This window comes from Pogona vitticeps, chromosome 10, assembly GCF_051106095.1.
Source record: "Pogona vitticeps strain Pit_001003342236 chromosome 10, PviZW2.1, whole genome shotgun sequence".
In the NCBI taxonomy this organism is placed as follows: domain Eukaryota; kingdom Metazoa; phylum Chordata; class Lepidosauria; order Squamata; family Agamidae; genus Pogona; species Pogona vitticeps.
In genome coordinates, this window is record NC_135792.1 from 16,244,658 (window position 1) to 16,257,026 (window position 12,369).

At 42.4% G+C, this 12,369-nt stretch overlaps 1 protein-coding gene and 1 long non-coding RNA gene across 2 annotated transcripts in view; one reads left to right on the plus strand and one right to left on the minus strand.

Annotated features, from left to right (window-relative positions):
- Positions 1–12,369, plus strand: part of TERB1 (telomere repeat binding bouquet formation protein 1) — a 59,946-nt gene that overhangs the window by 39,052 nt on the left and 8,525 nt on the right. Inside the window, exons 15-17 of the mRNA XM_078380400.1 lie at positions 383–466; positions 1,621–1,785; positions 5,497–5,609. Of these exons, the coding sequence (XP_078236526.1) occupies positions 383–466; positions 1,621–1,785; positions 5,497–5,609 (362 nt within the window). The remainder of the gene's footprint in view (positions 1–382; positions 467–1,620; positions 1,786–5,496; positions 5,610–12,369) is intronic.
- On the minus strand, positions 1,537–8,785 carry LOC144584370 (uncharacterized). The gene is made up of 4 exons (XR_013538571.1): positions 7,443–8,785; positions 7,158–7,231; positions 5,595–5,723; positions 1,537–1,688 (listed from the first exon to the last, which is right to left on the minus strand). It is a non-coding gene; the product is annotated as an uncharacterized LOC144584370 (long non-coding RNA).

Genomic DNA, 12,369 nt, shown 5'->3' on the forward strand with positions numbered 1-12,369 from the left:
GCACAGCTACAGCTATGCAACTCTTGGTCTTTTTTTAAAAAAAATTAATTACATTATGAATAACTGATCCATAAGATCAGTAGCCACAGGTTCACTTATCCATGGTCTGAAAATATTAAAAAGATTAAAAGAAACTCCACCCAAGAAATATGTATTCCATGGCATAATTACCAGAATAAGTCACTAGAGGGAAAAATATGAATCAGAGCATGCCAGTCCCATTGTATTTCCTGCATTATAAATCAGTGTAATTTTAGCCTCATCTGGCTTGGAACAGGACAATAAAGACTTAAATATAGTCAAGCATATAAAATGTGCAAACCATGTATGAATGTATTATTATATGTTTGATATTAATCTGAATATATTTTATCTTTTATAGAGCTGTTGTGTTCAAGCATAGTACCAACAAGTCATTGGATTTTTACTTCTAAGGATCCTAAAATCCCAGAACGAAGGTGCTCAGGTGATATTCTTTAAATCTTCTTTTAAGGATCTCGTTTTAATAGTGCAGTTCCACAAACTGTCTGCTGTAAAGGAAGTCCATCTGAATTAGCATGTATGTGATTATTGCAGCTTAAGAGAACAATAATTACTAGACAGGGTGGCTGAGGGCCATCTGAGATCACACTTGTCCAGATAAAGTACCCTCTTCCAGCCTAGCAAGGTTGGAAATTATTTAAGACTATCCTTGTCTTGATCTAACTTTGTGCTAGCATAATGCCTGTGGCTTTGGACTGAAGGAGGTTTGGATCTGGCATCTTGTAGCTCCTCCCTTACTCCATCTCTGTTTTGTAACATGTTTAGCTCTTTTGCCTTAGCTTAGCCCATGAACTTAGATAGTTCCACTGGCCAGTTTCTGAGGCCAGTTAGTCCAAGTGCTCTGCTAGCACAAGGTCATTTCTGCTAATGGGATTTCTGACAGCAAATGAGGATTCTACAGTTGGCAGATCTCTGACGCAGGATTGCACAGTTATTCAGGATGGCCGTCACCTTGACCTGACTTTATGCTACATAGTGGTTGTGTTGCTCCTCTGTCCCTTGTCCTGTCCCTCTTTAGGTCTTCGCTCTGCTGACTGATGTCAAAGATTGTCCAGAAGAAGTGATTTTTTTCCTTGGCACAATTACATGTCTTCCAGCATAAAAGGAATTTTGCTGGCAGAATAGACTTCTGCCTCTTCTGTTACCTACAGCTAGTCATCTTTGAGTTAGGCTTGCATTGCAAAGTGGGAAATTTATTTTGATATTAGACAGTTAGCTCTTTTTATATGTAAACAGTTTTTAAAATTATAGATGGAATTACTTTTAAAAATATTGTTAAGAAATAGCAGTTTCTCATCCTTCTGCATCTTGGCCAATTGTAAGTGTAGTACCACACATTCAGTGGTAGCTGGGTTCAATGTTAATGTGCCATATTGATCAGGATTTTCACAATAAGAACTTGTCAGATTTGCGGATATTAAACACAGAAAGTCAAAATTTAGAATAATATATTTGTCACGGTGTGGTTAAAAGCAAATATACAGCCTGAAATAGTTTATTATTTATTACATATTTTATTAAAATGATTCTCTGCACATACATTCTGTTTCTATAATAATCTTTTTCTTCTTGTTGTAGGCTGTGAAGCAGTAGGGCTTTCCTTGAATAGCCAAAATTTTATTAAGATTTTGCAATCTTGCCAGTATCTATGTGAACAACACAAAATCATTTTAGAGATTGAAAGGAAATATAAAATGCAACTAAAAAGAGCTCTTTCATCCAACACTTCTCTAGATTATAAAGGTAATTGTTATGATATCTTTTCCTGAAGAAAAGTCAAAAGCACCCTCCAATGAAACTCATTTCAGTTGACAAATAAGTAGTATATATTTTATGTAATATCATGTTTGAATTGCACCAATAATTCTAAAGCTATTTGTAAGTATTATGTTTTTTTTTCTATTGATTCAATTCATTTTGATGCCATTTAAGCACATAATACTTTATGTATAGCTGGCTAAATAGTTTGGTGAGTTAGGTAACTGGTTGCAGAGTCTGAGGCTGGGAATTTGAATCCCTGTACATCTGAAGAAGAGAGCCACCCTGTACATCTCAAGAGGAAAGCTGCACATCCCAGGGCACCCCCAGAAGAAAGGAACAGCACACCACTTCTGAGCATTCTGTACCAAGACAGCCCTGGAGAGGGTTGTCATAAGTCAGGCTTGACTTGCTGAAATGTAATTATTATGTAGTTGTAGTTTTAGAAGAGATGTTAGTGTGTGCAAGAAAAAAATAAAAAAAGAAGACATAAACGTTGTGGCACCTTGAACACTAACTAATACATTTTAATGTGGGCTTCTTCATCTGAAGAAGTGTACTTGTTCATGAAAGCCTACATTAAAATATAGCAGAACCTGTCCCCTGGTATCTGGAAAAGGAGGAAACCTCTACTAGAGAAGTAAAACTGTGCCACAGCCATGTCTTATAACTACATTTCTTTATAAAATGCAAATAGAGAAATAGGCAATACCTTTATAGACCGTTAAAAAGTCATCATACAATACACAAGCTTTCATGGATTAAAAAACCAGTTCATCAGGTGTGTAGCAGTATGGTTCTTTAATTTTAATTACAGTAGTGCCTCGCAAAACAATGTTAGTTAGTTCCGTAAAAATTACTGTCTTGCGAAATGCGGTTCCCCATTGGAATGCACTGAAATCTATTTAATGTGTTCCAATGGGGAAAAAATGTCATCTTGAGAAAATCGCCCATAGGAAAACTGTTTTGCGAAGCGTGGACCCAGCTTCAAAATCACTGTCTTGTGAAAAACTGTCCCTAAAAAAACCGTTTTGCGAGTCGCAGACCCAGCTGTCAAAAATCATCATCTTGTGAAAAACCGTCTCGGGGGGGGGGAACCCATCTTGCGAAGCACGGACCGAAACATCATCTTGCGAAAATTGACCATAGGGAAAATGGTTTTGCAAAGCGCTATAGCGATCGCAAAAACCCATCGTCTTACGGATTAACCGTTTTGTAAGGTAATCGTCTAGTGAGGCACCACTGTACTTGCATACATCTTTATTGAATAAAGCAACAGACCATTTCAATATTACATAGCAAAACATAAATATAAATAAATGTATAAAATGTTAATAAACAACTATAAATATGCATAAAAATTACCTTTAAAACAACTATTTAAACCCCATTGACGCTCCAGGTAACCTCTTAGTGGTTATACCTAACTAGTGAACCTCTTTAGTGGCATGTCTCAACTAAACTGATTTCTTGATTCCTCAGGATTGCTGATTTTACAGCAAAAATGGCCACTTTATGAGTTAAATGGGGGTTAACCCCTTGCAATAAATAAGTCAAATTACCCTCATCAGCCCCAGCCCCCCAACGCTCCATAGGGTGTTAAGTAGAGTTTTCTGATTTTAGCATATAATTGACAATGTGATAGATAATGTGCCAGATCTTCAGCTTTTGCTGTCCCACAAATACACAATCTATCCTGTATGGCAGGGGTGAGCAATTAATTTCTACAGGGGGCCGCATGAAAAATCTGAACTGTGTTCAGGGGCCGAACCAACTTTACTTAAAAATAAAATGAAAAAGTGATGTTGATTGCTTTTATTTTAAACTTGTTAATCTTCACAAATACAAAAGAGTTTTTTTGCGGTATGTTAAAGATAAGTGTTACAGCCAGCTATGATGTCTCCTGTCCTTCAAGGTTTTGGAGGGAGTTTAACATCCAATAGTGGGAGGAAGGCGGGACATCAGTGGGTGGAGCTGGGATGGATAGATATTGGGGAGAGTGTGTCATGAAGGAGTTCTGTTTTAAGTTCTGCTGGAGCAGTTCTGTATCGAGTTTTGTGGAGTTCTGTGTGAGCTCTGTGTTCTGTATGAACAAACATTTAGAGTCTGTTTATGCTAGTGCCTTGATTTAAATAGTCTCTTGTTTTATTTGTTTACCAATCCAAGTGTGTACCAATCAATAAATTTTAGTTCTTTTGTTTTTGAAATCCATTCCTGTCTGTGTGACTCATTATAGGGAATGGTTGGTGGCAGTCTACCTGAAGTGTGAGAGAGTGTTGATGTAGTGTAACAGGCCTCCTTGGTGAAATAGAGAAGGAGGTTGTTACAATAAGCAACTGATCAACTTTAGACAAAAAGCTATAAATGGTTTTGATGTTCAACTTGTTCAGTGAGAGAAATCCAGTCTGGACAGGAGCGGCTCGCGGGCCGTATGTGGCCCTCGGGCCGCACCTTGCCCAAGTCTGCTGTATGGGAATGCCCTGATATTGGACTTGTAACATCCTTGTCTCCGTAAGCTCAGAACAGAGACAGGTAAACGCGATATGGATATTTTTTTCTTTGAAAACAGCATGTATTTTTCTACCTGAAAAATAGCTTTAGACCTCGCTAGCCATTTCATTGATTGCACTGAAGATAAGGCCGCCATATCTGTTTGAGCTCTAATGTCAAACACTCTTTATTTGAATGCATCTTTGCTGTTAGAATTACTTAAACTAATGGCCTCAACACTCAAGCCCTGGTTAGAAAGCATTTGAGAAAAATTCACAAATCAGGATTTTATTGTGGGGTTAGACATTTGTGTAGCAGTACTGAGAACTTTGTCCAAAAGTTCATGGCAAAGAGGAATTCACTAGGTACGTCTCTCTTAGATGTAACTCAGGAAATATTATGGTTGCTGTTTTGTGGTTACAGCTGAGGCTGCTGTAGATTGAGTGTAACCCCCAGTTCTTCAAACTAAGAAGCACTAGCTATGCACGCCCACCCACACCCCTACCCACTTGGCTTTTCTTTGAAATAGACATTTTCCTGCTTGGCTGGGATGGGGGGGGTGACACAGAAAACCTGAGTCCTCCATCTGGAAATTGGGTGGCAATGGAGTAAGCTCACCAAGTTTAGGACTAACTGTAAAGGTATTGCTTATTTTTGCAATTGGATTTTATTTTGTATTGATTATATGACTACCCTGTATTTCAGAATATGTATTGGTAATTCGTATCTCAGATGTAGTGGGCAAAGGAACTTGCAGGATCAATTTGTAGAAAGCTTGCTTAATTTTTCCATGCCTACTAATTTTTCTGTTTCCAGTGACTTCTTTCTTCCGTTTCCCTGTTGAAAGACTTGTACCTGAAACCTAGTGGTCAGTAGGAAGAATATCTACGTATGATACATTTGCAGAGGACAATCAAGAGTAGGGGTAAAAATGATGCTTGTCCATCAGCCCTGGGTTTTAATAAGGGAACCATAAACACAGAGCTTGAAAAACAACTCCCAGAGCACCCCAGCCAGCACGGCTATACCAGCTGGGGGTTTCTGGTAGTTGTAATCCAAATAAATAATTTTTTCCAGGTCCTGAATTAGTACTATAAGAACAAAGAAAACATATGAGCCCGAGAAACTTTCATATCTGTATAAAACTAGTTCTGCTGTTGGTCTTTCATAACTGTCTCTAAGCAAACAATATCTGGTTTTACACAGACGATCTCCAAACCAAACAGAATATGTACTCAGAAAAACAATCTAGCGAGCAGAAACAGAGCTTCAAAGACCAAGATGTGAATGAAAAACATACTTACTCATTTGAAGATGAGGTATGGTCACTTAAATGGTAGCACCTGGCACTTCAATCTTTGAGTGAGTACATAGTGGATTATAGTATATGTAAGCATGTGCTTGTAGAAAGTGCTCCTGAAGCACACAGCACGCTAATAAATAACAGATGTTAAGATTATGAGTAATTCACTTAGAATCATGATTAATTATGAACTTAAGCCTAAATCTGCTAATGCCAACTGGAGCAGATCTATTGAATCAATGTAGCTGTAGATTCATTAGCTGTATAGTGGTGCCTTGACTTACGAACCTCCTGATCTACAAATGTTTTGACTTACAAACAGCTCCGGCCGCAAAATTTTGCTTTGACTTGCAGCCGGAGCTTTGACTTGTGAACGGAAAAAGGCAGGGAAAAGGCGAGAAATTCAAAAAACCTAACCATTGGTGGCAAAGAGGCTGCTTCTTTGTAGCTCTTTCGCCCCAACTGTTAGGGAAAGGGAGCCTCCCAGGCTTCCGGCACAGCCGTCTTCGGGGGCCTCCCGGGGCTTCCCTGCCACCATGGGAGACTTCCTGGGGGTCCCCCAACGCCACTGATCGCCGCCTTCGCAGGTCTCCCAGGGCTTCCCCGCTGCCATGGGAGACCTCCCGGGGATCCCTTGCCTACCAGGGGAAGTCCTCCCCTGGTAGGCCCAGTCTACCAGGCTTTCCCGGGTAGCCCGGCCTACCAGGGGAGGGCTTCCCATGGTAGGCCTGGTCTACCCCCTGGGAAAGCCTGAAGGCAGCGATCAGCAACCTCCTCCTCCCAAACAAGATCTCGTCTTCAACGACATCAGTCAGGAGAAATCGCCTCCATTGAATCTTGCTTTCATTCCAGTTATGCTGGACCTTATTAAGGAGTCCTAGGATAAGCCTGCTACTTCTTTGCAGATTTCCAGGCGTGTTGAAAATCATTACAGAGCCCACGAGAATGACACTGGGTTTCTGGCAAAGCATCCTCTCAAATTCCATTATCATGCAGTCTAACCAATCTCAGGGTAGGAACCGTTCTACTGTCACACCTACGAACAGGAAAGGTAGAAAACTGGATGTCTTGGGCCACCATCTCTACTCTCTTGCATCCTTCTTAATGAGGGTGTTGAACTATCAGGCTGCCATGGGGGCATATCAGAGGCAACTATGGAACAAGATTCTCCCAGTCCTCCAGGCCTCCCCTGAGGATTCTAGGACTGAGGCTCTCAATACACATCTAGAAGCGTATGTTTTGGCTAAACAGCAACACTTGGCCTCTCGGCATATGGCAGATGCTGTTTCTAAGACCATGGCTTCTGCTATTGGCCTCAGGAGACACACGTTGCTCTGCTCAGTGGGGATCACCGATGATACTCGGTCCCGCATAGAGGACCTTACATTTGATGGGGTTGGCTTTTTTAATGAGAAGACGGGCGAGGTTATGGACAACCTGCATAAAATCTGCAAAACAGCCTGATCTTACTCTACTCAGCAGGCTAGATTCCAACGCAACCAGTGGCGTCACCCATTCAACTTCCAACAACCATACCACCAGCAGTCTTATAGATAATACAAACCTCCTCCACCGGATCGGTGCAATCCTCCCTCTGTTCCCAGGCACCTGTCCAGTGCTGTCAACCTTTTCGTTGATCTGCAAAGAAAAACAAACAATATATTTGACTGTCTTCCCCTAGCCCTGCTCCTCGACCGACCCCATCATCCCCAGCTAGCCCCCTTTTTTTGACAAATGCTCAATCATTACAAAGGACAATTGGGTGCTTGCCATCATATGTTATGGTTACCTCTTGGAGTTCAAGGAGCTTCCCCCCCCATAGGTCGCATCAGATCTACTACTTACTCACCTGCCCTAGACAGCGAAGTATCTCTCCTCCTGCAGAAACAGTCTATTCAACGGGTATCATCTCAAGATGTTCTAAACGGTTTTTATTCCTGCTACTTCACAGTTCCCAAGCAAGATGGCGGTCTTCACCCCATTTTAGATCTGCAGCTTCTCAACACTTACATTCGTTTGAGGAGTTTTCACATGGTTACCCTAGAGTCTGTTAGTCCTCTTACAGATCTCCAGGACACTTATTTCCATATCTCCATTCACGAACATCACTTCAAATTTCTCTGGTTCTTCTTCAAGGGATCAGCTTACCAATTTTGCGCTCTTCCCTTTGGACTCTCCACTGCTCCAAGGACTTTTACAAAGTGTCTGGCCCCTGTGGCCGCCTACCTTCATCTACACAACATCACGGTTTTTCCATACATAGAAAATTGGTTGATCGCGGCGAGTTCCTATCACGAAGACTGGAGGGATGCCATCTTCACCCTTCAAACTCAGGCATTTCTATGTCTAAGGGTCAACCTCGAGAAATCTCATCTCGAGCCTTCTGAAACCATGGACTATATCGGGGTGCACCTCTACTCTAACAGGGCCAAAGTCTTCCTTCCTCCTGAAAGAATTCTCAGGTTGAGGTGAGCCATTCGCCCGTTTCAGCTCACCGTATGCAGCACCTCCTTGGTTTGATGGCTTCGACCACGTAAGTGTTTCAACACGCAACTTCTTCGGCATCGACATCAATCTCAGTGTCGAAGTCACCCTCATTCTTCTTTGTGGCCTCTGTGAAATCACACTAATGGGTTAATCTGCACTTGCGCAAAGGCCTCGGAATATTCTAGAGCTTAAAGTAATATTTTTGGCTCCTCCCCTCAGGACCTCATGGTCTACCCACCGTAACAGTTACCTCAGTTCCATTTTTTCCGCTACTGCAGTTAGGTCTCCTAGCTAGAGCTCCATGAATCTTGTGGAAATTCTCCTTTCTCGGATCCTTATCGTCTGAAAAATATAGGAAAGTACAAAGACTTTATTTCTTGGAGGAAGGGAGGTGTTTTTCGCCGGTTTTTCTGGGGGTTTTCCCCTTCCCTTCCCTCCCTCCCTTTCCCTTGGACTGTTTCCCGTCTTTTTTTGCATGGCCTCCAGGGCTTCTAAATCTCCCAAGGTCACTTTTAAAAGCTGCGCTGCCTGTGGGAAAAAGATCCCTTCCACGGACGGTCATTGCTATTGCTTGTTTTGTCTTGGGGAGTCCCACGTCCCTCAGTCCTGTCGCCACTGCGAAAACTTTACTAAACAGGGACTGAGACTCAGAGAGCAACGTCTACGCGTGGCTCTCTGGGAGAAATCTCTTCGGCCACTGGGCATGGAGACGGCTGCCTCATCTGTGGCCCCTGAGCCTATGCCTGATTTGAAATCCAAAGATAAAGACAAAGCCTCCAAGACCAGGGCAGAGTCTTCTAAGTCTTCTGCTAAATCTTCTAAACCGAGAATGACTGCCTAATCGCCTATTCCTGAGCCGTCTAGGTCTCCTCAGACTACTCCTAGTCTCCCTACACCTCGTCAGGCTTCTCCACCTTTGCCACAGTCACCCATAGAGATCCCTTCTCATGGATCTTCACCACCCGCCTCTCCTGCATCTCTGGCTCCGCTTCCACCAACACCAGAGTTACCTCTTCAGCCATCGTCTCCTAGAATGAAGAAGGCGAAAACTAAACATCTGGTGCCATCTATCGGAGATTCCCGGTCTTTGAGACACTCGGGACCAAAGGTCTCCCCCTCCGGGGCTCGACATTCTTGCCCCAAAAAAGCTAGCAAGCATGCGCCTAAGGAGGACTTGCCACCGCGCAAACTCTCTAAGAATTATCTTAAACGGTGGTGGCAGCAAATGCAGAAGCTGTATGACCTTCGCCTTGCTGCGAAGGAGTCTTCCTCCTCTTCCTCCTCTTCCTCGGATTCATCCCAGGAGAGCTCGTCATCGTCGGCACCTTCCCCTCCCAATTCCGGGAGGAAGCAACATCGCTCAGTACCGAGGGCGGCCCCGGTACCGAAGAAGCTGAAGCACAGCAAGCCACTGGAGGCCCCGGTACGCCCTGGAGGGCTCGTACCGTCCGCGGGAAAATCCGCACCATCAGGTCCACGTCGGTACCGTGGCATCCAAACGTAAACGCGCACACGGTGAAGCGTCTTCAGTACCTAAGCCTAAAAAGAAACATCGTCAGGTTTCGTTGGATTCTGATTCTTTTCAGCTAGACATACTCGGTACCGACCGTGAGTCTGATACCGAAGACATCCGTGGTACCGATCTCGGGGGTCGTCCCAATACCGCACATGCAGCCGGTCACGGTACCGATCCTCTTCTGAGACTTGCACCCAAAAGAGCAGCGCCTAGACCTTCTCCACCACGGCGCCCTCTCCCAGAACCATTCTCATCTGATCATTCGGATGTCCCTGCTGACTCTGATTCAGAAAACAGCTTTTCTGACGCTTCCGCTCCTAATGACATTACGCCTGATTCTGGAAGCATTGACAAAAATCCAGTCTCTCCTGCTGCGGACTTTCCTACCTATTCTCAGATGATACACTGCACTGCTACTACTCTGGAACTTCCAGCTGAAAGACCACCATACAAGCCATACGTCTGGCCTATGAGTTGGTGCAGAAGCCTCTTCCATCTTCTGTCAAAGCTGACTCTGCCAGGGCTCCTGCAACCTCCACGACATTACTCCGAGGTGTCCCTCTTCAGTGTGAGCAAAGCCAGTTTCCTGAGAAACTGCTCAGCCACGGGACAGAGAGGATTCAGAATGATTAGCTCCTTTACCAGGCAAAACCGGGTCCACCTTAGGGCAGCTAAATCACTCTTGCACCAAGTCTGACCCGATTTCATTCAGAACCAAGACACACACGTGAGTTCTAGGGAATCTAATTCTCCTAGCACTCAGGAATATGTTGGACCCAAATGGTAGCGTTATGTATACGTGGCCTTATGAAGTACATCAATTTAGTTAAACCAATTAATTATTGTAGCATATGTTCTATTCAAGAAGCCAACTTCCAGATATTAAGCATATTTTGTTTTATTAGAAGAATAAAGTTCTGAAAGAATAAACTTTAGCGAAGCAAGGCATATTTACATATTTCCAACCCCATCCAAATGACAAGTAACTAGATTCCTCTATAAGAAACAAAAATAACAAACTACTCACTAATAAAATTAGGGGAAGGCGGCCCTTCCCTCCAACTTCAGCAAAATCTACATCTTAAAACAAAACTGTAATTCCCATTGTCCATAATGAAAACAACAACATACCAAACTTCTGGAAAATCCAAAAATCCATCAGCTCAATAGGAAAAGTCCTGTTTTAATGTCCATTTAAAAGTAAAGTCCATCCTGTGTCTTTTCTGCTGTCCTCCATCTTCTCCCTCCTCGTGCTGGAATTCTCTCCTCCCTTCTTCTTCCTATGAGTCTTAAGGAAAATGTTGTGTCTTTGCTCCCTCTGTACTAGGACAGTTGCTAAGTAACAAGATAAGGGTCACACTGCCCGGTACAGCAGTGCACAGTTGCAAGAGAACTGTCTCTTGGAATTTTCCACTCTCAGACACACAGAAACCAAAATGGATTCTTTCAGGCTAACTTTGTAACTACATGTTCCATCAGTAAATCACTTTCTAGCTTTCATAACCAAATTCATCACACGCCCCCACTAAGACTAACAAAATCCAGAATAATTAGCGTTCTTATTTTGATAACTACTTAAACTATTGGTTATGAAAGGTAACTGTTAATGATTAACATGAATACATGTATAATTGCACTTGTCTAGCAAAGCATCAAGGTAGAAACATACTAATATCAGCAAATGAATACATTCTTATGGTTAAGCACACACTCTATTGAAAATACAGAAAAGAAAACAAGTTAGTTAGTATCATAAACAGTAATTCAGAGTAACAATGTACTTTGACAGTATTTCAACGATCAGTGACATTCTGCTCAACCACTCCCACCAAATCGGTACGATCAGATTTGTCTGGAAAAACCTCTTCTTCAATCTGGATAGCATATTCAGTTAACATATCAACAGGTTCATTTTCAGGTTGAAAACATGCAACATGACATTGAAAAACCATTGCAGATCTGTCTCTATACAATTTCAAACTATTAACATGATACATTACAGGTTTCTTAGTAGAATTCAACATTTTGACAAGGTAATTGACATTTCCCAATTTTTGAACAATTTCCCCTGGACCTTCCCAGACAACTTCTAGCTTAGAAGGTCTGAGTGGGTTCAGAACAAGTACCAAATCACCCACAGCAAATTCTCTATGATGGGCTTTCTTGTCATGGTAAAACTTCTGTTTTGCTTGAGCATCCAACAAATTGTCTCTAGCCAACTCTCAGACAGCCAAGAGTTTCTCTTGGAGTTTTCTAACAAAATCAGCAACTGGAACAGTACTGCTTTTGACCACACCTTCCCAGTCAGATTTCAAGAAATCCAAAGGTCCTTGTAGATTTCTCCCAAAGACCACCTTACTTGGAGAAAAATGTCCAAGAGAACTGTGTGGTGCTCTTCTATAAGCGAATAAGGCAAAAGGCAGAAGTTCATCCCAAATGTTTCCATATTCTTGAACTAAAGTTTTAATCATCCTAAGCTAAGTTTGTTGACCACTGTCCTTTAGTCCACGTGATTGGGAATTTTTGGTCGTGCTAAAGGAAAGTTGTATTCCACTAGTCTCACAAATTTTGTTCACAAGGGCGCTGGTAAAAGCAACATCTTGATCACAGGTAATTTGAGAAGGTATACCTATGCGAGAACACAAGTCCACCAAAATACGGGCAATAGTTTGCGCTGAAAGGTTGCTGATCGCATAGGCCTCAATCCATCTGCTAGCTTGACAGATGAATGAGATGATGTATTTCTTTTTAGACTTGGTAGGAACAAAAGGTC